The sequence below is a fragment of the Onychostruthus taczanowskii genome, unplaced genomic scaffold (assembly GCF_017590055.1).
Source record: "Onychostruthus taczanowskii isolate IOZ18803 unplaced genomic scaffold, ASM1759005v1 scaffold17, whole genome shotgun sequence".
NCBI lineage: Eukaryota > Metazoa > Chordata > Aves > Passeriformes > Passeridae > Onychostruthus > Onychostruthus taczanowskii.
In genome coordinates, this window is record NW_024498906.1 from 7,901,714 (window position 1) to 7,925,847 (window position 24,134).

General features: G+C 39.5%; 1 protein-coding gene across 2 annotated transcripts in view; it reads left to right on the top strand.

The window, feature by feature from the left end:
- The window catches only part of PRRG1 (proline rich and Gla domain 1), a 31,139-nt gene extending 9,058 nt beyond the window's left edge, over positions 1 to 22,081 (top strand). For both annotated transcript variants that reach the window (XM_041399981.1, XM_041399982.1), the window contains 3 exons: positions 7,399 to 7,448; positions 11,632 to 11,792; positions 18,365 to 22,081. In XM_041399981.1, coding sequence (XP_041255915.1) covers positions 7,439 to 7,448; positions 11,632 to 11,792; positions 18,365 to 18,883 — 690 coding nt within the window. In that variant the 5' untranslated portion in view covers positions 7,399 to 7,438 and the 3' untranslated portion in view covers positions 18,884 to 22,081. The remainder of the gene's footprint in view (positions 1 to 7,398; positions 7,449 to 11,631; positions 11,793 to 18,364) is intronic.
- The last annotated feature ends 2,053 nt before the right edge of the window (positions 22,082 to 24,134 follow it).

Below are 24,134 nucleotides of genomic sequence, written 5' to 3' on the forward strand. Positions count from 1 at the left end.
CAGATGCAAATGTTTCATTTGTATGAAAACAGAGACAGAATAGGGGAGGAAAATAAGATAAGTGCACATTCAAAGTTCCTAATTTAGGGAGGCTGTGAGTGAAAACATTCTGCAGTATTCTGATATAGTTCATGTGGGTTTTTTTTCTTAAAAAGTTCTAGCAGGTCCATTGACTATTTTATTTCACTATAAATTTAAAAAAATACATTATAGATATTCAATAAGTAGCTGTCACTTTACTAGTACAACACAGGATTTTATTAATGTATTATGTAGCACTTCAACCACCTGTAAATGTGTACCAAAGGGATCATGTACTTTGGCTTATTATGTATTGACTTTGTGTGTTACTTTATTATTTTAGAAACTGGTAACATTTTGGAGAGGAAGTTTTTAAAAGTATCAGTAGTGATGATCATAAACTGGTAGTTAATTTTGTAATCTGTAATTGCAAGTTTCCACTCCTTGGTGGGGGGGAGGGTGTGTGAAAAGAATGTGCTTTTTGGGGGGGAGCAGGAGGTGAGGGCTGGCTAGGTTGTCTCACAGTTCCTGGATTAGCTGTCTCTGTGTGTCTCTTTTTCTGTTGTTTCTGAGAAACTACTCCAGTATTTCAGGTTTTTAGCCTTAGACTAGGCCCTGTGGTGTCCTGTGTATTAGCAGGATATAATTTCTGCTTCAGTAATCTAATTTTTGAAGACAAAAGATATGCACTTGGACTGCTTCAGAAATCTCTTTGTGTGAGATTTTTTTATTTTTGAGAGGGTTTATTGTTTCATTTGTTTTTTAGTATGATGGACAGCCTCACATTACCTTTGTTTTTGTTAACTTATTTATCCCAGTAATTTTGTAGCCTCACAGAAAGTTTTTCCCAAACATTCACTATCACCACATAACAACCTTTGGCTCTTTTCTGAGAAATCATTTTATAGAGGTTCCCTCCGCTACTTACTGCTGTGAGTGTGGTCATACAGTGCACGTGTGGTGTATCTGCAGTAGCATTTTGGTTCAGATTAGGATTCCTCCAATTGTCACTACTTACTGTGCTTTGGTTTGCACTGCAGAAACATTTCAAAACACTCAGACTGAGATATTTTTGAATGAAGGTAAACTGGAAGATAAACTCCAAGAGCTGCAGTCCCACTGCCAGACAGTGCTCAGTTCATGAAAGCAAATCAGAGCTGCCCTAAAGTAGAATTTTGACTTGTATTGTGTCCTCAGCACCAGCTGTTTAGCTCTTCAGGTGCACTCCTAGTGCTCTGCATTCCTAGCTAATGGGAGTGTAGTCAGGATAGAGATCATTATTATGCACTTAGAGGTTATTATTCGTGGCCACTGAAATTGCTTCAGATAAAGAGTCCAGCTATTCAAGCCTAAGTTAGAACAGATGATATCCAAGTGACAAGTTAGATTTGTCAGCTGGCACCCAAACACTAATTAGGACAGGGAGCACTAGATCTAGAGTCAAGCTGTGTTCCTGTCTCTGTTACCTTTTCACCTTTCCCACTATTAATCTGACTTCCCCTCTATTTCCTAACGTGCTTATCCTTGTTATCCAGCTGCTACCCCAAATCAAACATTCTGACATCTCACGTGTGCTGGCAGTGCTCTTTCCCTGTTCTCATCTCTTTAACCTACTGGAGTTGTCCCCTTGCAGAGGGCTGTGGGGCTGTGCCTGGTCCTGGACATGGGTGTTTGCTTCCTGACTGCCAGCTTCCTGCTGGCAAAATAGATAATGGTTTCCAGCTGCCAAAGGCACCGTGGCTGCTGAGATAACTGCTGCAATTGGTAAACCCATCTTCACTTCACTGAAAGCATTAATGGGTTTTCTCTGTTCTTCTTGGTCATTGATTTTCATGGAAAATGTGTGGGAGCACAGAAGAAATCTCAATGTCAGATTTAGTTAAAAGGTACTGGGAGAGGAAAAGAACGTGGAATAGATAAGTGACATAGCATCAGTTTTGTGTCCAAACAAATTCAGGATAAAAACACATCCTACTGTGAAAGCTTTGTTTAATTGTTCGTCATTCTCACTTGAAAAATGAGAGGAATTGGTTATTGTTATATCAGCATTTCAATGGATTATCAAGTTAAACGCTCTAAATTTGAATTTCTAAGGCATAGGGGATTATATAACCTAAAGCAATGTCTTCTGACAGTAGCTTACAGAAGAGTGAGGTGTCTGAAATTCTACTCTACAGGCTGCTCGGAAAGGCATGGTCTCTTGAGGATTTGTGGAATTCTGGTTTCCACACAGATGGTTATGTAAGTGTTCAGTTATGCCTCCCAGGAACTGCCCCACATGGTCCTCAGGAGTTTTAAAACAATGCAATCCACCAAAATTCTTTCTCTCTGTAAAACAGAGTTTTGTTACTTCTCCTGCCAAATGACCTGCTTGCCAAGATGTATCAGGACAATGTTCTTTAGTTTTTAAAGGGAGGGGAAGGAAGAGATAGCTTAGCTTATAGCAATTCCCCCTTTGAACCTCTGGAAGTATCCAGAAAATAACCAGCCAGACTATTGCCAGAGCTTAAACAGAACAAAAGGCACTGAGTGAAGAAGGGATAATGAAGTTGAGGCAGAAGCTCAGACTCAGTCTGTCCAGCTGCAGTTCTGAGGAGCTTCCTTCTCCCTGCTCACAGGGTGGTGGTGTGCCCTGTGCATGCTCATCCTGTGAGTAATGATGTTTCACTGGGGTGCAGTGGCAGTCTGCTAAGTACAGGTTGCTCTTAGTGATCTGGTCTGTGGTTTTGGGTGCTTAAATTAATGATGATGTTTTATAATGCTGTGATCAAATTGCATATACAAAGCAGAAGGTTTTTCAGATCTCTGTTTTGTCCCATGTAGTCTGAGGTGGGATAAATCTTTTGTATCCTTTTCTGACAGAGTAGTTTCCAAAGTGTTCCCTCCCTCTCTATTCACACCAAATTCCCTGGAAAGCCTTGCTTTTGCAAGCAAACTGAACTTAATAAATAAGGGTTCTCCCATATCCTATGGAATTCCTGTTCAGAGAAAAATCAATCTATTTTTCCAGCATTTGAGTCAATGTAAATTCTTTGGTACACTTTTCCTGGGGAGAATGCTCTTTGGAAGTAGATAACTGTAAATGAAATTGTACTCTTTCCAAGCATGTAAAAGACATGATGCCAGTGGGATTTTTAGGTAGGCACATGATACATTCTGCATAAATGGCTGTCAGATAATTAAATAGCTACACAGGAAGTCAGATTGATAATGTTTTAATATTTCTTCTAAACAAACATCCCCCAGGAGTGTTGTAGGTGTTGCATTGCAGCTGGATTGGGACTGAGGAGCTAGAACAAGAGTGTTTCTTTTTAGACTGAATGTCTACTGATCTTTTAGTTAACAGTGTCCCTGGAATGGACCTGCTTTCATAAAAGCACCAGAAGAACCTAAATATTGATAACTTTAAGAAACTATGTAGCTCTTGGGCTTCATGAATTGTACAGATTACAAAACTAAAGTTAACAGCTGTACCACTTGTCAGAGTTCTGTTGCAGAATGGAAAAAAAGCCACTTCCCCCTTCCCTACTTGGATACTGTCATGCACATCCCTCCCCAGCAGGGAGAGGAGCAGGGGGCCTTGCAGTATTTTAAGTCGTTTTAACACAGCAGGTGAGAAACTAGGTGAGGGAAAATACTGCAGCTGTTTTACATTAGCCTTACTTTCCCTTCTCTTTCTCCTCCCTTCCCTTAAGGACTTGCTTTGTTCTCGATGTTCTGTATCCTTGGAGCACATGACAGTGAGGGAGAACAGTGCAGGCAGTCTGTGTGCCCTCAGTCACATCCTCTGTCCTTTAATGGAACGTGCTGCACACAAGTTGCCATTAAGCTTGAAGTCAGGAAATGTACTCAGAAGAGGTGTGTGCCTGCCAGCCAGAGATGGTTATCCTAATAAATGCATCAAAATCCTGCAGAAACACTGTCTTAAGACGGCAGCTTTTAATGATGAAATTAGTTACCTTCCCAATTTGAGAGATTGTCCCTGCTAGAATACTATTACCACCTTTGGAATCATGTATACAAATATTCTATGCTTTATGCTTATTAATAATGTATGCAAGATTTGGGTGCTTGCAGAATTGAGAAAAATAATATTTAGGTTAGTTGTGGAAAGAAATGTATAGCTTGGTTTGTTTTTTCAGTATTAATTCCTCTTTCATGCAGGATGTTTCTCCATGGTAAGAGGCTGCAGCATGTTGGTGGTGAGCAGGGCACTGCTGGTAAATAGCAGGGGTGGTGTTGATGTGTCTCCTGGGCTCTCACAGGCTTTAGAATTCAGTGTTTCCCACTGAGTCATTGTAATTCCTGCTAGAAGTGTGTGGTTCATTGTTTTTTGTTTTGTTTTTTAAGCATTCTACAAGCAGGCAGTCTGGAAAGGTCACGTGTTGGTTGGATCAGCTGCCATTAATTCAGAATTGGACACTCAGCATGGGTGTAGGGCTATAGAGCTGTCCACTGTGTTGTACATATCTAAGGTGATGTATAACCTTAAAGAAGATGGGTAGAAGAGAGATTCATGAAACAACACATTTTGGTGTGTCAGTAAGGTTTGTGAAGATTTAAAAGCAGCAAACTAAGTAAAGAGTTGGACACAGGAATAAATGAGTCAGTAGTAAGTCATAATGCTCCTGTGGTATGACCAGCCCTCTTCTGCTTTATTAACTGGCTTATGATGGTAAAAAAGGTTTTTGTACTTGTCTTTGTTCAATCCCTTCTTCCAAGCCACCTTTGAGCTATTTAGTCAGTTTGAACCAAGAGTGTCAGAGTAGAGGACTAAAGTGTAATTAAACTCCTTCCCTTTAGGGGAAGGTACTGTTAATAGAGGGTAAAGTTGTGATTTGTGGGAGCTTGGAAATGAAGAACTTTGGGAGGAAAGTCAGGAGAGAGAAAACACGTTTTTCAGAGAATGGGCAGAATTAGTGCTAGGGAGCTCTGAATACTTGTAACTGCTGTCAAAATCTAATGTGGATTGATGAAGGGAAGTTTCTGCACTACAGCCAGTGACTGAAAAGCTGTATTTGATATTTCCTGAAGAAGGGCATACTGTTTCCTTCTGTAATGAAGGGGTAAAGTGAAACATAATTTGTGTTCTGCAGTCACTTCAGCAACTATTTATTTTGTCACTAGCCCCTAATAAAATTTCCATTGAAGAAATTAAAAGATATTCTACCTTCTCTGTTTTCTTTTTTCTTCTCCCTCCATTTTCCCCATTTTCCCAAACTGTGAGTCAGTGTTCTGGTGTTCATTCCCAGAGAACATGATATGCCAAGTACCAAGTGCCAGATGCCAAGGCAGAGGCAGTGACTTGCACTGCTCCTGGTGGAAAACATCCTGTAGCAGGGGGGAGGCACAAAGTCCCCTTTTTCCCAACACAGTTCCAAGTAGGCAGAGCCATCAGAGGGGTTGTGACTCAGGGATGTGGATGCTGGTGTTCTGTCTTGTTTTGGTTTTTTTTTTGTTTCGAATGTTGTAGAAATCCACACTCAAGTTTTTTTAAAAGGGTGAAACATTAAAGACTAATTGAAATCTATTGCAAAAAGAAAAAATTCAAGAGGGGAAGTATAGAAAAGGTATGTTTAATTCACTGCATTGCTGCCACTTGTCAGAGCAAGGGAGCACTCCTGGCTGCTGCCTCTTCTGTTGATACGTGTTTATCTGGGGGGCTGATGCTAAACCAGCTGACTGAAACTGGTGGGTAATAAATGGCAAAAGAAAATAATAACAGGTGAAGAATATAGTTAGACCACTAGCCAAATCTTTCATGACCTGTTAATTTAAATAAATTTAGCGGTTTCTTCATCAAAGATTATGGGTTGTGACAATGTGACTAATCATTAAATGACACTAATTTTGTTTTTATTCAAGAAGAAAAGGGCAAAGGTCATTTGTTTTGGCATAGCGTAGTTTGCTAAGAAAAATTCTGGCTATTAAAAGAGGTTTTATGTACATTCTGAAAAAAAAAAGAAATTAGGCCCTCTGCTTCTGTCAACCTACAATACTTAGTAATAATGGCTATTAAGAGAGGTTTTATGTACATTATGAAAAAAAACGAAATTAGGCCCTCTGCTTCTGTCAACCTACAATACTTAGTAATAACAGCAAGCTAGAAACTATGGTGGTGAGATTTCAGAGTGCCTTAATGTCTGCTCTTTATGCACATTTATTTGCCTTTACAGAGGCTTGATGAAATTCCTTTAAAATCAGTTTGCTCCTTCATCCCTCATCTTGTAGTGCCACTCCTACAGTTTTGTTAGCAGGCTGGGATGTCCTCATGGAGCACCATTCACCTCAGCACAGCAAGTACTGCAGTCTGCTCTTGCATGACAAGTTACAGTGTTGGGCAGGCCAGGCTGGCAGCATTAACTTTCCCTCTTTGTTTATTACAGCAGCCATGGCCAACCTTTTTTACAGAAAGGTTTGCTTATGAGGGTTTGGATTTATGGAAAGTGAGGACATCTGTGTGCTGTGATATGTTGATGTGTAACCTGGCCTCTGAAGGCTGGTGCTAATCCTTAGGAGTAGGTAATTTATTAATAAAAAACCCTTTAACCTCATGTTCTACTAACTTGGTTAGGCAGTTGCACCTTTCTCTGACTTTGCTGAAAGCTTTTATTTCCCTGACTTTTCCCATACAAAAAAAGACTCCAAGAAGCTGCACTACTCTTGCTTCCTCCAGATGCAGTTTTTTGGCTCTCTGCCTGGTGGGTGCAATGAGCTTCAGGCACTTTCTCAACTGAGAGCATCTCCTGTCTGTTCTCTTTCCAAGATGAGGTACAAAGTACATGTGAGTTCTTGTAGGGCAGGTTGGGATCCTCTCATGTAGTGCAAGTTCCTTTGCCAAATCACAGGTCTTGTTCTGCCCTTGAACTTTATGCAGGCATCCTGTTTTTATCAGTACCTGACTCTGAATGAATTTCCATATGTTCACTCTGATTTCAAAAATCTGATCTATAGACTAAAGATAATGAGTTAACTTGATGATCTCTGCAGAGTGAATTTAAGTCTTAGTTAAGGCATAAGTAATTACAGTGGAGAATTTAATACCTTTAAAGTTCAGTTAGGCAAAACAGGTTGCATTTTGTTTGAAATTATACACACCCTCTTATTTCATATTAACATTTTTGATATTCTGAATTTGAAAAGCCTTGAAAAATGTTAAAGCATTCACCATTTCAAAGGTTATCTTTTTCTTGGATAGTGTTCCTATACTATTGAAATCAGCCTGCATGGAGTACTGGTAACAACTCAAAAGAGGGGTTAATTTGGATCACTGAATTTCAAATATTGATCTATTCATACCAGTATTTGGGAATCAAGAGAAACTTGTCCAAGTTGATTGTAATTTACAAACTCATCAGGGTATTTTGCTCTTTACAGGCTTGATATTTGCAAGTTCCCGGCCTTGACAGCAATCACCATGGATAGTGGTAAGTTTAACCTACTGATGAGTGTACATTCTCTATTATTACCTGTTAAGTAGACAGTAACACACCCCAAAACTCTTCTGCTCATAGTCCCAGTCTCTTTGCACAAAAGATGCCCTCTGGCATTGAACTGGCTTTGATGTTACAGATGATGCAGAACTTTGCCCACACTGAGCTGAACTGGAGTCATGCAACTGTTCTGAGAGATATTATTTGCAGACCATAAAAATCATCACAGACTTATTGTTGTCCTTTGAAAGCTGGTTGCAGAATGAAGACCACAGAGCTGAATTTCCAGCATTGAGTACTTTAGTTTTAACTGGTTTTAAGCTTGTCTATGTAACTCCTGATACTCAGAGCAGAAGTCACTTTTTAAACTTAGTAAGTAAAAACACAAATTCAAACCAAATGGATTTGTTAAGATGACCTACAGAAAGATGTAATAGCAGCAGCAGCTTCAAATTTAGAGCTAAAATGTTTGGTTTTACTATTTAGTGGTGATTTTAGTCTGCTTAGATGTTGGTAAGGAGTCAAAAAAGGAAGCTCAATACTGATCTCAATAGAGCTGGTTTTGGTGTCCAGGCTGCCCCAGGCTTTGCTTCAGCAGCACTTCAGTGTCTCAGAATACTTTCTTCACACTGCTGCTCCCTGTTCCCTCTGTCACTACAGACCTAAAGCCTTTTTCCTTTCCCTGTGGCAACTTCAGCAGGCAGGATGCAAAGTATTTATCTTCTTGTGTCTGTGCCTGGCTCCAGTTTTGATTGAACTTCACCTTGGTAGAATATCTATTCACTACTAAGATAGCAGGCAGGCTTTCCAGAGGGTGTGTAATAAATTGATCTGACTGTATTGTTCTCTTCAATAATAATAAGTGAAACCAAGTCTTTGGAAACTTTCTGATACATAAAAACTTGGTGAAAGCCAATTATTACAGTTACATACAGAGCACAAGCATGTCTGCAGAAATTATGTATTCAAATGCATTACATTTGGTAGTTGTATAACTTAATCTATATCCTACAAAAATTGGGGAAGTAGAAGAGACTTTGGATTATTTGTGTCTGTTATATATAATGCCAAAATAATGATTTTTACTTCTCTTTTATCTTTTATCTGATAGTTAATCTCCTTAACAAAGTGAAAAAGTGACTTATCTTGCTTCATTTTTTAACTCTTATACATGCAAGTCTTCCCTGATTATGCTGAGCTCCACAGTAACAGCTGCAGTGAATTCAGCCATGCTGTGCCTTAGCTAGGTGGGCATCCAGTCCAAGTGGGCTTTTTGCACACTCCTATCCTACTATAGCTGGGTACCTACATGATTATGGTCCTGGAATACTAAGAAGTCAGAGTGGGTTCTGCAATATGATTCCATTATCTTTTTTTATAAGATTCATCAGGCAGTGCCTGATTCTCATTAAATCTCTGTATTTCAATTGCAGGTTTTTATTTCCTTGGCACATTTGTATTGACTTCCCAACAGGATTTGAAGTCACTAGGGTTATGCAAAGCATTAAAAATTTCACATCCAAACAAACAAGTTAATATACTTCATTTTGATTTCCAGCCTTGCAGGGTCAAAAGGCATTCCTGGTCTAGACTTACCAGAGACTGTTATTTATCAGATACATTCATAATTAAGATGGCATGCAGTTTATTTTCATCAGCAGACTGGTTTTGTCTCTGTAGTATATGCATTTTGTATACTGTATTGTGAGAGAAGACAGACCTTCTGAATATGAACTGTTAAATAAAAACTTTGGGGGTTTAGATAATCATATATTGCCCATTCTTGAACTGAATTATCATTTTGCTTTTCTTCATCAATGCATTCCCGAAATGTATGATTATTTCCTTTTGGAAGACTAAAGTATTACCTAAAAACTCATACCAATATGTATCAAATGCAGTATTTCTTAACATACCAATTTTTAAACCTTTATTCTCTTTGGAAATTGGAAAGTGCATGCAGAAACAAGTATTTTTATCTTGTTTCTGAGAGCCAGAATCTGTAAATCAGGGTATTTTCAGCTACCTGCATTTTCCTGTGTTTCTTTTCCTTCTGCATCCAATACAAAGCTGTCATCATTTCTCTCATTGCTCTTTTTGGGGATGGATTCCAGCCATGAAATGAAATTCCCTAAATTTTATCTGCTGGAGGAAGGGAAACTTAATTTATAGTGCATTATCTACTCTTCAGTGCCTCTACATATGGCCACTCTTAGGAGAGTCTGGCGTGACACTTGTTCCCTTCAGGAATGCCACAAGGAGTTGGGGGAAGTAGGAAAAGCACTTACAGTCCATCCCCAGGCATGGCTGTGTGCTGCATTCCTGATATGCATGAATCGTTCAGCTCATCACTTTGAGGTGATCACTGAGGCATGAGGCTGAAAGAAACCAAATTATTCAGGCCTAGAGTGAAGTGAGGGGAATTGTGTGGAAAGTGGAAAAAAAACATCTCTTATTCTTTCCTTTTTTGAAGAGATTTCTGAATATTAGTTTCCATGTTACGTAGCTGATGAACTCACACAATAGGAGATGTCCCTGTGCTCACCTGTGGTGCTGAAGAAAACCAAATTTGCAGTAGGTGCAGTGGCAGAGCTGGATGCACTGAAGGCGTAGCATCCTCATGAGCAGGGTAATTTGTGTGATGCATGCATGTAGTAATGTATTCAGCTGGAAGCATAGGAGTCAGTGCTGTTTTGGAATTCAGTCTCCACATCTTCACATAATCCTTTGCGAGAGGAAGATCACTGTTTAATGACTCGTAACCAAGTTGTGACTGACTGACCCTGGCTGGATGCCAGGTGTCCCCAAAGCTGCTGTGTCACCCCCCTCCACCATGTTCTGCACCATGGGATCCAGCTCTGGCACCTGGACACCTCCTCCCCTTCCTTCTCCACTAGCACAGGGTAATTTTCCAGCAGCTTCTCACAGAAGCCACCCCTATACCCTGGCCATGGAAATCATTACAGTAGTATACCACAGACATTAAACAAGTTGAGATTAGTTATGCCTAATTATGCTAATCAGTGCTGGCAAATACCACCACATGTTTCTAAAGCAAAAACACAGTTTCCTAGCTATCCTCCTTTTATAACATTAAAAATCAGATTATTAAGGAAAAAAAAAACAAACCTGCAGACTAACTGCAAATGAAGCAATGCACAAATGATTGTGTAGGCCAAGAAAGTGCTACAAATGCATTAGTGTGGCAGTGCATTGAATCATTATTCCCTCTTGCTGGCACTCAGAGCCCAAGAACAGTGTAGCACTGACCTGATGTTCCTGCTTCCTGACCTGAAATACCTGGAGAATTCCTGCACCATGCACTGCAGCTGTACCTCCTGGGTAATTCAGGCTGACAGATTCCAAAATGTTCCCAGTTACTGCATATGTAAAAATCATTGGGTCAGAGAGTTTGATGGAAAGCTGGAACATCAGAAGAAAAGAGATTGCTTCCAGCTTTTCTCCTTGGACAGCAAACTAAAGGCAGCAAATAAAGAATACCTGTGTCAGAACATTGGTTGCCTTTTAGGATTGTTTCATTTGATTGATCAAATAAGGTGAAGTTTTCTGTATGGTTCAAAAAGATAGAAAGAGGCTGCTTCCCCCCATACCTTCAAAAGAGCTCCCATTTTAATGGTTGAGAGTTCTGAAGTGAAGGGGGGCAAGTGTGCTTTAAAGTTACTTAAGAAAACTTAGAGACTTAAACATTTATAAATGCAGCTGTCTGGTGTTTGTGACTCTGGGTAATAGTCATAGACATTTGTATCAAAAACTTCAGAGCATTCTGGCTGTGATGCCCTCAGGCAATTGCAAATATCATTTTGGATGTTGACAAGCAGGATTTGTTTGTTCTGTGTCAGCTTGAGCTGAACATGTGCCTGTCTCTTCCAAGGTCTCTTCTTGGGCACCACCTTCAGTCTTGTTTCACCACCCATGACTATGATGCTGAATTGAGGTCTGTGCATTTAGGACATTTTAGCAATAACTACTGAAATTGTAGGCCCAACTACTAACCACAGTGAGCAAAACCAGGAAAGGCCTCTTATCATATCAAATAAAGGGGAAGGCTTTGAAGAAACTTTTCCTCAAAGGCATGTTTTCTTGGAGCAATTCTAGCATGAGGTTTTGGGTGTCTATTTTAGAAGTGACCTTTATTGACTCTCCTCTTCTTATTCAGTGTTCTTAACAGAGGACAAAGCCAACTCTGTGTTGAAAAGATACCCAAGAGCCAACACATTTCTGGAAGAAATAAAGCAAGGTGACATAGAACATGAGTGCAGAGAAGAAATCTGTAGCTATGAAGAAGCAAGAGAAGCTTTTGAAAATGAGGAAAAAACGGTATGTTTTGCTGTGTATGTAAAGTTGGGTGGGGTGTACTTACACTAAACTTTTGGGTGTGCTGAGTGCTTGTGTGTTTTCCAACACTGCATTAGATTTGAATTTTTGCACAGGGAAATGGTACTGGCAAGGCCAGTGATTTAGTGGCCAGAGTGGTACAGGGAACCTTGCAGATTTCTTCTGAAATTTACACAGGTGACACATTTCACTCTTCAATGGCTGAGCTCTACATCAAAAAATAAGTGTATTAAGGCATACTGGACATTTTAAGTTCTTGGCATCTTTTTGTTGTTGGTGGTGTGTATCTCACACATAGCTGGGGAAATGGGTAAGGCTGGTATGAAAATTTCTGATTTATTAAAATGAAGTTGTAGGACATGTGGTTTCCCTTCAAAGCTGCTTCTTGCTGAAGATGTGAAGTGCCTGCACACACATGTTTTTACTTCCCAAACTTGACTTGGCATGACTATTCCTAATGATAGCTCATTGTGTAATTAAAAATAATGTGTACAGTGAGAAAACTTATATAAAATGCTGACAAAATATCACTACTGCTTTTTGTTTCAGTTCCTAGAGAAAACATAACCTAAACATATTGTCTCTCAGCTTCTCTCTCCCATTTAGGAACATTTTATGCTATGGTAATTAGCATTTCCCTTGCAGAGGTATTTGGGAAGTAGTTAAATAGAAATAATTACATTTCTTTTTCTACCACAAGTGTTGAAGGAGCTTTCGATAAGGTCCTGACCTTTTATCAATTTCCACTACTGTATCCTTTTTCCCTGGCTGCTCTATTTTGCTGTGGGGAGTTGCTAATGGGTCAGGCACTGCCAATGTGCAGTGGTGCCTGACCAGCCTCATGTATGTGGGCTTTATTTAGTGCATTGCCCCCAGCAGTATCCGTCCACACAGCCACTTAGTAATACTTAACTTCTGTGTCCCAGGGGAAAGGAATGGATGCAGTACACTGGGAACATGATGTAGTGTAGGCAGAGAAACACAGGATCAAAGCTTTCATAGTATAGATAGGCTGGAATTCAAATAGGGGCTGTAGCTTATTTATCTCATGATAGCTTTTTGTCTAATCTCTGGTTTTTTTATCTTGTCTGCTTGCTTCTTTGTTTTTCTGCAGTCTTCTGGGCAGGTCTGCAACATGCAGATTTGTAATATTGAAAGAATATCGAGCAGTTCCCTCAAGTTATTTTTGGTGCATGAGATTTTAATTAGCATTGTGTATGTCAAGTGTGCATACATGCCATTCAGTATTTTCAAGACAGGCTTGGGGATTTTGACAGATTCCGAATTACTATTTGAAACTATTAAGTTAGTTATAAAGATTATGTTTGGCTAGAGCCAACAGGGAAGAATTTGCAGGATTTTGTGGGTGAAATAGAATATTAAATTATTTTTTTACAAATGTAATGCATGTGGAGGAATTGGGGACATTCATTATAATATATGATTGGCTCTAAAAAGAATTCAGGAGCAAGATCTTGATTTCAGTCTATGAAGACTTCACATTAATGCTGACCAGTTAAACAAAGCCAAAACAAAGAACCATGAGTTCTAAAAATCTAAAATAAAGGGACAGGGATCAAAATAAGGAGCTTACCCACATCTTGAGTGTGTACAACTCTCATCTCCCTAGCTCTTTAAAAGTAAATTAGTAGGTGAGGAAGGACCAGAGAAGTGTGACAATTGATCAAAGATATGGAAAGACTTGTATAACAACAATAGATCATAAAATAATTGAATCAGGGAATATGTGATGATGTCTGTGAGATGAAGGCTGAGCTGAGGTCAGTCACTTGCCATCCTTCTGATAGCAGAGCTAAGAGTGCCTCAAAGGAAACTGGAAAGGTGCAGGTTCAAAGCAAGTAAGTCTCTCCTCACCACAGCTAATGGAGCTGTGGACTGCCTGCCACAGGATGTCTGAGATCCTAAAAGCTTGTATAGGTTCAGAGAAAAGTGATGTAAATGAAGGGAAGTTAAATCAGTCTGGAACCATTAATTAAAAGGAATCAACTTTGGCTAATGGAAGTTCTTGAGGTACAAATATGTGAAATCTGGGAGAGTATCTCCCAGAAGCAGCACCGTAGCCTGCTTGTGTTTGAACACTTTCAGCAGTCTCTGATGATTACTGTCAGAGAAGTTAACAGTAAAGTGAGCCCTAGGTGTGACCTTGTGGAGCTGTTTATCAGTGCTGCCTGTAGCCTGCAGGCAGTGCTGCATGTGGGCCCTAGTCAGGTGTCAGAGGTTGTTGGGAGGCTCAAAGATTAGTTCAAAGGTTACTGTGCTAAGTATCTGAGTGTGATATTAATTTAATTTCCATTAACTCATTTTTTTTAATTAAACTGCATGAAGATTTTAAAAGCTGGAAGTCATAGATTTTCATTCCTGCGGCAAAATTCCAGTCAATTTTAAATATTGCAAAAATTGCCAAGTTCTCTTTGTTGCTTTAGTCAAGCAAAACAAACTACTGCTAAAAATCTTAGTAAGCAACTCTAAACCTGTCAACACCAGATCTAACATTATATGATCAAGTAAGACTTCCAGTGTCACTCTGTCTGTAATCATGGATGCTGGATAAATTCTCAGAAGATGTGAATCTTTTCCTGCTACTTGAAACTGGGGGCAGACCAGAAGGGGTGAGTGTAGCAGGTGCACTCACTTCCTCTTATTGCTCTGTTCTCACCCTCTGCCTGGTGAATACCAAGCAGTCTTCTGACTGGCTTATTATCAGTCCACCTTTACAACAAGTCAGGCAATTGACAAAGAATCATTTGAGGATGACAATGCTGCCAAATGTAATAAAGGCCTTCCCTGAAATTCTCGAGAGAGTGTGAGTCTTGATTTCCTTGTGGATCCCTTATTTGATTCAGCATTCATATCCAGCTGACTGATACTGACTCTGTTCTGAGAACTATTACAAATGAAAGGAAAACAGAATTCTGGGATTTGCTGCAACTGTCTTTGAGATGCCTTTGAGAATTCCTTTTCATTATTTCATACTGGATTTGCCAAAGCACTAAGGTACATTCAGAAAAATAGTTCTTGGCAGGAATATATGTCGTATGTTTTCTAAGTATTTTCCATTGCAGTTATCAGATTCTGTGGCCTGCTTAAGTTTTTCAGCCTTATAAGGCTTTTACACCTGGTATTCCCAGTTGTACAGCACTCAGGGATAAATGATTACTGAAGTGCCCTTTTCATTAATCACAAGTTAGTAATTTTGTCAAGCAGAAAGTCCTTTCTGTTGTTATTTAAAGAGATCAGGAGTTGTGGGAGGGATGTTTGTGCTGGGAGTTTTCCAGCTTATAAATTACTCTTTAACTTTCTGTATGAATTTTACAGATACTTTGTGAATTTTCAGTCTTCCCCCTCTTGGTCTTTTTCAAACAGTAGTTCTTTTACAAACAGCAGTTTGTACAAATCCTCACACTGTGTAAACTCATCTAAGTTGTCTGTGGCTTTGTTAGGCAGCATTTGACTCTGACCAGATGTCTTGTCCTCCCCCTGCACCATCTCTTTACTCTGCAGTGTAGCTGTGGGGTGGCAAAGCAGAGGGAGAGCTTGGCAGCTGTGCAATTCAGACGTGAAGGATGCATTTCCTGCACTTCCTGTCAATTGTGGTAGCCTTTGTGCTTCTCCAGGAGAGCTGACTTGCAAAAATGCAAGCTGGGAACCCAGGATCTAGTATGCTAACAAGGTTACTTCTTGTGGGGTTTTGTAGAGTTGTTTTTTTTGGTTGATTGTTTTTTTTCTTTTCCCGTGAAGAACATTTAAAGATTTTTTTTTTTTTAATGATTAAGCAAGTGTTTCTTAGTGTTTTTCATCTGTGTGCAGAACTGTATTCCTCTGTCTGTGTAAGATAGTGTTAGACCTGAAATATTTTCTGACCAGGGAGTGGGGAGTGCCTAAACTGTCTTGAGTTTTCTTTGCCTTGCATATAAATGAAAAAGGACATTAAACTACTTTCATCCTTAAGGCGGTTTACACCCTTCTAGCTCTTTATGCATTTGTCTGGTCACATCACCAAGTCAAGCATCCCCAAAGCAACACACCCTGTTCTGCTCTAAGTGTCCGCCACTCTGGGAGAACAGAACAGATTTTCTGCTGCTTTGCCGAGTAGCAGAGTGCCAAGGAGTGATGCTGTTTCAGCTTTCTGAAGATACAGAGACATTTTCTACAGCAGATAGATCTGACCTAGAAGTAATGTGAAAACAATATTCAAAGACCAGTCACTACTTACTACCCTTCTATTGCAGAAAGTGCATTTTCTCTGCAGTCTGCAACACATAAGAGATTGTTAGGAGAGAAGTGTGATTTCTTCTTTTTCATCAAAACTACCTTTCTCCTCCATAGAGTCCTTAAAATGACATATCCTTGCACTGTATATGTAATGACTTCCAGTAAATCTTGGGTCTTAAAAACTAAATTTTACAATTATATTTCTTTGCTGCCATTGAGGCCAAAGAACAGTGATGTGGGAAGTTTGGTCCCAGTACATACAGCAAGATTTCATAATCCTAATTAATCCTTTTCTGCTTTTTTTAGTTAACAATATATTATTTATTCCACTAAGTAATCTAGTTAGCTGTATTCTTACCAGATGAAAAAGTAATAGGTATTCTTAATTGCCTGGTGGTCTGTTGGGGAGAGGGTGAGGTGTTTGGTTCTGCCAGGTTTTGTCATTCAGAGATCCCAAAAGCCTTCAGTTGTGCAGCTGATGGCATTTTTCAGTGTTAGTTCCCCCAAAATATGTTTTCCTAAACTCAGAATTTTTGGTTTGGTGTTCATTGTGGAACACATGTCAAGGAGGGCCCTTGTAGAGAAGTATTTAGAGTCCATCTTTCCAGTCTTTCTTGCTTTGTTTGAAGCCAATGCCACCTGACACAGCTTAGGTGATTTGGACCTGGGTTCACATCAAAAAGGGGCATTGTGACAATCTGCTTGTGGTGTCAAGCCTTAAAATTTAGGGAAAATGCCTGATCCTGAATTGGTGTAGGAGTTGAAATTGTTTTGGTTTTTGAGTTTGCACAGACATAAAAACAACTGAATTTATCTTTGGAAAGAAATTTACAGGAGAGTCAATTGTTTCATGTACATGGCATTGCTCTTAACCTGAGTAAATCCTGATCCAGAAGTGCTGATAGTGTGTTTTGCCCATGCTCTCCTGGTCCTGCCTTTGCACAGGGAAAGCTTGACCTCATGCTGGAGGGATTGTGTTGCTTCTGGACTCAAGCTGCCTCTGGGGTCAGTTTGGTGGCATTTTCTGTTTAATGCTCATCATGTAGCATTAGGCCTGAGCTAAAAAAAATGATGAATCTGATTTGTCTGTGCACAGTCAGTCTGCAACCTAAATACATCATTTACTAGCAACTGAGCAATTACAATTTCAATTCTACCTGGTGATATTTTATAAATAGTTGCATGAAATGTGTGCTGTCATTTAAAAGTAATGTGATGCTGGCAGGCGGATGAGGGGGTCAAGTCTGTGCAATTTTAAAGAAAGCTAGAGTTCAGAGATTCTGGCATGGACTGGGGGGATGTCATTAATTACAGGTTTTTGGGGTCTGGGTTTTTAATTATACTACAATGTACTAAAATGTTCTAAATTTTGACTATAAAACTCAGTGGAAGTGTTTCATAGTAGGAGAGACATTACAGGTGAGGATGGCCACTCTTTTGAGGCAGGGTATGCTTTTCTTTTGTGCTGTTTCTTCACAGCATTCACTGCAGAAGAAATTTGATGGCAACATGATATTTGTGCTCTCATTTGCTCATATTAATATAGCAAAGAGGACTTTCAAGTATTGGTGTCCCCCTTCATCTTTGTTTTTGCTTATTCATATTTTCACTTTATGTTCCATTTATCTGTAGCTTTGTGGTCAAGGTTTCTAGAATATAATAACCTGTGTAATAGTCTCACAGTTATGGGGCTATTTTAAACTGTAAACAGAGGATCTGGATCAACTCAAACTAAGCTGACAGTGATTGCTGTATGAGCCAGAGGGTGGGGCATTCTAAATTATGATAAGACAGTGCAGCATAGTTGTGCTTAGCCAAAATGGTCTGTCACTGTGAGCTAGTGTTTCTGTGTCAAATTGTACTAGTGTATTATTTCAATTCTAAAACAAACAAACCCTAAACTTGTGCCTTGAGTGGTGCTGACAGATTCTGATCCACTGGATGGGTGATGTGCGTGCTGATTAGGCAGGGGCTTTTGAGATATATTTTTCCTGGTTTGTTTTGGGGTTGGGTTTTTTCTTTTCTGAGTGTATTATCACTTAGTCCTGTCTCTGATGCATGTTTATAAACATTGAGTGCAGATATAAGAATGTTAAAAGTGGTGAGGAGTTTGTTTACAAAACCAAATCCCTTTTGTATCACTAATCACATGAGAAGAAAAATTGAAATTTGTGTGTGCTTATCCATGCCAGTTCTTATTTAACCATCAATATTTGAAATGCCTTTTTTTTTCTCTTCATTCTTTAAAACAACTTGCTTACATTGCTTGTTTTTTATTAACTGTGTTACAGTTTCTGACATGTTGTGTCTTGCTCTTCTAGAAGGAGTTCTGGAAAGTCTACAAAAACGGACTCCAGGGAGAAAGTAACACAGGACATAGCTGGTATTCATTTTACCTTACATTTCCATTAATCATTGGCCTTTTTGTTATCCTCATTGTCGTTTTTGTCATCTGGAGATGCCTGTTTAAAAAGAAAATGCGCAGGCAGTCGGTGTACGTGCACAGGGGAGCCCACGGCGCGCTGGGCGATGGTGCTGATGGCAGAGGGCCCCTCCCGCCGCCTCTCAGCATTGTTCATTCCCCGCAGGAGGAAATGTATGAGGTCAGTGGGCTCTCTCCAGGAGGTCTGAGCTATTCGGATGCGCGGTCAGACTCAATATCCACAAGGCTCTCAAACTGTGATCCTCCTCCTTCCTATGAGGAAGCCACTGGGGAAATCAGTGTGAGAAGAAGCGAAACTGAACAGCATTTAGATCCACCCCCACAGTACGAAGACATTGTGAATTCCAGTTCAGCCAGTGCCATAGCACTAACCCCCATTGTCACCAGTACTAAGTAAAGCAAGAAGAACGCCATGGACCTTTTAAAAATCATTAATCATTTTGTAGCACTTTATCTTGGCTTATTATGCATTTCTGTAATTTAACGGACTTGTATACAATGAATTTCACCTTTTTTACGTTCACTCGTTCTTTGGGTTTGGGATTTTTTTTTCCCTATCAAATGTCTTAAAAGATAAGGAATCTGTATTGAGAGTGTAGTGCAGATACAGATGTGGTGCTCTGTCATACTTCTCAAAAGTACCTCTGTTTTGAAGGATGTCACTTGTTTTATTCCAAACACTGTCCACATTCCCCACAAGATTTGGGGGATTCTCCTCCCCTTTCTTACTGCAGACTGTCAGAATTCCCTGCAATAGGGAATCTTTAAACAACATTTTAATAGTTATTTACTCTAGAGGGGACTGATTTTGCAGTATTGCCTCTTGTCTGGTTTATTCCTTTTTCTCACCTCGAGTTTTGTTACATGCTGCACCCTCTCCTGGCACTCGGGAGGCTGGGAGCCTTTGTGTTCAAACCAGGATCTCATGTAGAGAATGCTGGTGTAACAGCAATAATTCCAGAGTCCTAGCAGGGGAAGTGTGTTCTAAAGCTTTTGCTATTACAGCTCAAAATTCTGTAAAAGCTTAGAAGCTGACAATTTAAGACACTAATTGGTGAATTTAATGGTGTGAGTTTTTGTCTGTGTTCTGCCTTTCCTGTTTTCCTATCTGGTTTTACTAGAGGTGAGAAGTGTGCATATGTTAACTTCAGAACTTGAAAGTTCATGCAATGGTAATAGTGAAGTACTCAAGAGTGGATAAAATCCTGATTATGGACTTCCAACTGTGATTTTCACTGGGACCAGAATGTAATCTATAAGCACATACACCCAAAGGCATTACTTTCCTTTTTAAATGGAGAAAAAGGAAAGAAATTCAGTGTCTGTGACTTCCTTTTCCCCAAAATATGAAAACCTTCCTTAAGGTTTTGCCAGCTATAAATATAAACCCTTTCCTAAAGTTCTGATACTCCCTTGCCTATTGACAAGTACCTTGTGTGCACCTTGTACTGGTGCCTGTGGAAATTCTTTGCAGAGAATATAAATATCTTTTTTCAACAAAAACAAATTTATTGCTTATCATTGCCAACAAGGAATTCGAAGAACATGCAGGCATAACCCCAAGCATTAGTGTGGAGTGACTTTTTGAGGCTGAAGAGATGGATGCAAGTTACATACAGGCTTGTACAGAATTTCATCCACTTGGTTTAGGTGATAAAAATTCTAGTGTGGTGATTCTTTTACAGGTTGATTTAAAAATTAATTGCTCTGTTTAATTTCTGAGTATTAGGTTTCAGTTTTCTTCCCACACCAAATAGCGTGGCATTAGCTTAGTACTCTTCTGTGTTCTACTAATCAGTTAACAGCAATTGAAAGATGTTGAGCCCCGAAGGACTAAATTATGTTATGTTGGCTTTCTTACAACAGAAACCCAAACTGTCTTGTTTCAGACACCCCAGATAAAATGCCAGTGCTATCTGTTTGAAATTGCTCTTAATGTCCCTCTCATGGGGGCTTGGCCCAACTGTTCCCAAAGGATTTTTGTAGAAGGAAATGGATGGTTATAGATGGGTGTGTAAATGTTCACTTTGATAAGAATATGATCTAACCTATTGACAAGTGCAGTCAGGAGTTCTCATCTTTGGCAAAGAGTAAGTTGCCTTTGTTGCCTGCTGGGGATCTTCAGCTGCTAAGGCAAGTTGTATTAGAGATGAACTCCTGGCCAAACTCCTGCCTCCATTGTCAAAACTATAATTTGTATTTATATTCATTATATATAATAGGTATATTAAGATAAGTAGATAAGTACAGTATATTTTGGACACTTGTAGTAAAAATTGCCTGGGTTTTGTTTGTGGACTGTCAGACCTTTTCTTTTGAAGTGGTTTTAGCCCTTGTGAATCCTGAATTGCCACTTGTGGAAGCTAAAGCTCCTTTCAAACTGAGCAAGAGTTAATAAATAAACTGCTTTATGCAGATTCTGCAGAACAAAGTGCCTCATCCCAGCATGCAGGAACCACCTCAGGAAGAGCTGGTACTTCATTGTCTGTGCCATATTGGCACCTCCTGTGCCTGCCAGCACAGATAGGAGTTTTAGCAGTAACTTCCTTGTCAGGATATAGGACTTTCCTGTAGGAAATGTGTGGAGATCACCCATGTTACATTAGGTTGTTTAGCAGCTGTCATCATCCCTGAACATGGGCAGTCTGCTTTAGTAATTTAGAGATGAGCTGGCTTTTCCCTTCTTTCTGTGTTTTCTTTACTCTGTACTCCACTGCCACATTTGAAGGGTTTGTTTGTGGCTCCTAAGTTGAGTATGTTACTTTATCCTGTTACCATGTCCTGTAGATACTTTTATGTGCAATCCAAAATTGATGCTTGCCATTCCAAAAAAAATAGTCACAACCAAAAACTTAGTGATCTATGAGTTGAATTAATTAGACAATGCCTTTTCCATGAGTACTTGAGTATGAAAGCCATTGTGGGCTACAAATTTATGTCTTGGTGAATAAATTTAGTATTTAAACACAACCTGTTTGGGACAGTTGTGCAAATGCATTTCCTCTAAAACATGAACAGTTTTCTCCATGTTGGAATAGTGTCAACTTACAAATTGTTTGTTCTGTTTTGTGAAATGTGGGAAAATAGCTTAGTTTTGTGGTTGGCTTTTCTAACCTGATTGAAAAATAAAATTTTATTTGTACTGGGGTTTTTTACAGCTTTTTTTTCTTTTTGTTTTACCTATCCTGTAATTGCATTGTCATGCAATAAGTATAAATTTATAGTTGTACCTCTCTAAGGTTTTGCAGCTCTGAAGGCAGTGCTGTCTTGACTGATGACATGAATAGTCAGGATACTGCCTTTCCCACTTCTGAATGTAACATTGAATTTCATCTTGTATTGGGACTGAAATGATTTAGCTACTAAAACTAACTTAAAGGTGGCACTGTATTAAGAAATTATGGGAATTAATGATTTGCTTGGATTATATTAACATTAGTGAAGGTTGTTCTCCCTTCACTGGATGTAAATAACCTCTGATTACAGTATTGTATATTTTAAAGGGGTTTGGTTTACATTAAATTATCCTATTTAAACATTTTTGCCTATGTTTATAGACAATTTTTTGTAACATTTGTTTTTCAATATGCTAAATAAAAATTTTTAAGATGCCTCTAATGTTTCAAAATATCAATTTTACACAACCACAGTTCGTATTAACTTTGTGTATTTAAGCGGTCTTTTAATTTCCATTATTCTATGGACTTAATCAGTTTCATGAATCAATTGTTTTGTTTATATATAATACAATCATAATTTTGTTTGTGGGTAAGCAATTCTATTGTTTTAAAATTCAGGCTCCATTTTTATCGGAGTTGTGAATTTGTATTATTTCCTATTAAAAAAAAAAAAGCATTTAACACTGAGATGAGCTCATTTGCTTAGAGTCTGGTGTTAATAACACCAAGGTTGTGGTTCAGTCCCTGTACAGGCTGTTCACTTAAGAACTGCACTCGATGATCCTTCTTGATCCCTTCCAACTCAGAATATTCTGTGATTTGTTATAGCCATAGCTAAATAAGTCACAGGCTGAGGGAAGGGAAACTAGCAAAAAATGTTGGAGGACGTAATTTCAAAGTTCCCTTCAGCCACTGGAAAGTGGTTACAAAATTTCATGTCAGCTCTAGGAATGATGAATGAAGAGAGAACAAAACCAAACCCAACTTTGTGTAACGATCCCTGCTGGAAACTGAAGGTCTCCATTCCAGGCAACACAAAGTGGACATGTCATCCCTTCCCACTCTGGTAATCAGGATAAAGTGTCCCTGGGATTGTCCAGCCGGGCAGGGCCTGTGGGAGAGGCTGGAGAAGCCCAGGGCGAGGTTTGCGTCTCAGAGCTGTGAACTCAAGTGCAGTTTTGTGCAGCTCTTAACGAAAGGGCAAAGAAAGGTTCTTGAAGCAAAGGGCAGTGACTGCCCAAGCTGTCAGTGCATAGTGTGGCCCCGTGCTCCCCTTGGGAAGCTTTCATTTGTGCATCCCAGGCCAGCACCATCCAGCCGGGACGCTGCCTGGGTAAGGTGGGGCTTGCTGTGCACACACACATTTGTGTCCTGCCACGCATCCATCAGCACTGTGTCCCCGTGGCTCAGGCACCTGCAGGCCTGGCTTCCAGCTGTGGGAACGTGGGGGTACAGTGCTGAACTGGAGTCATGAATCTCAGTGTCTATAAAAATCACATCATTGTGCAGGTTACCAGTGGTGAATGCTCGTTATTTATTGTTTCTCGTGCCCAGAGCACTGTGCTCTGCTGCTCTAAATCACACTGATAGATTTCTTTTTATTTTCTGCATAATGTGAGCTTTGTAAATGTCTCCTAGTGCCACTTGCTGATTTTTAAAAAGAAAGAAAACCATGTTCAGCTGAAAGCACTGGGGTGACATCTGTACTTTTTCATTGCTTGCTGCACGCACATTTGTTTGAATTTGCTACAGGGTAATTGAACTTTGAATTTTGCCAGAAAGTTGAAGTACACTTTTCTTCTGAAGGGGTATCTCAGTAATTGTATTTTTCATTTGGCAGTGTGTTATTGAGTGCTAAGTAACAAGTCAGTGCAGGAAAAGTTTTGCTTATGCTATCTTGAGCATATCTATCTATCTGTAGATAATACAGATATCTCCAGTACATATATTATACAGCATATTATACAGAACTTGCTTACCATTTAGATCTGTGCAAATGTTTGCTGTAATATCAGATCTGTGTCCTCTTTGCCTGTCCTCTCTCTGTGTATCCTGCAATAAAGACACACTGACTGCTGTGCTGTTTTCCCCTTTAGAAACAAAGCCTAAGTATCAAAATTTTAATTTTCAGTATGCTCTGCTGTTTCCTTCTCCACTTGGAAGCATTGTACATAACTGTGTTGCTCCCAGAGTTAGCTGAGGAGCTTAAAGCAAGAAGGAAACAAGTATTTAAAAAATTCATTTTGATATTGCCAGCAATGAAATCTCTGCATAAGGAATAATCTGCATCAGATTGTCTCCCTGGCCTTTCCTGTGGTGTGGGATGTCTTTTCCCACACAATTGACCCTGGATCAATTCCATGGCTCAGAGGCTCCCAGTTTGATTTTTCTTTATTTTCTCACTCAGCTCTGGCCGCTGGCAGTGGCCCAGCAGCCACCCTTGGCTGCGCACAGGGACTCAGAGTTGCT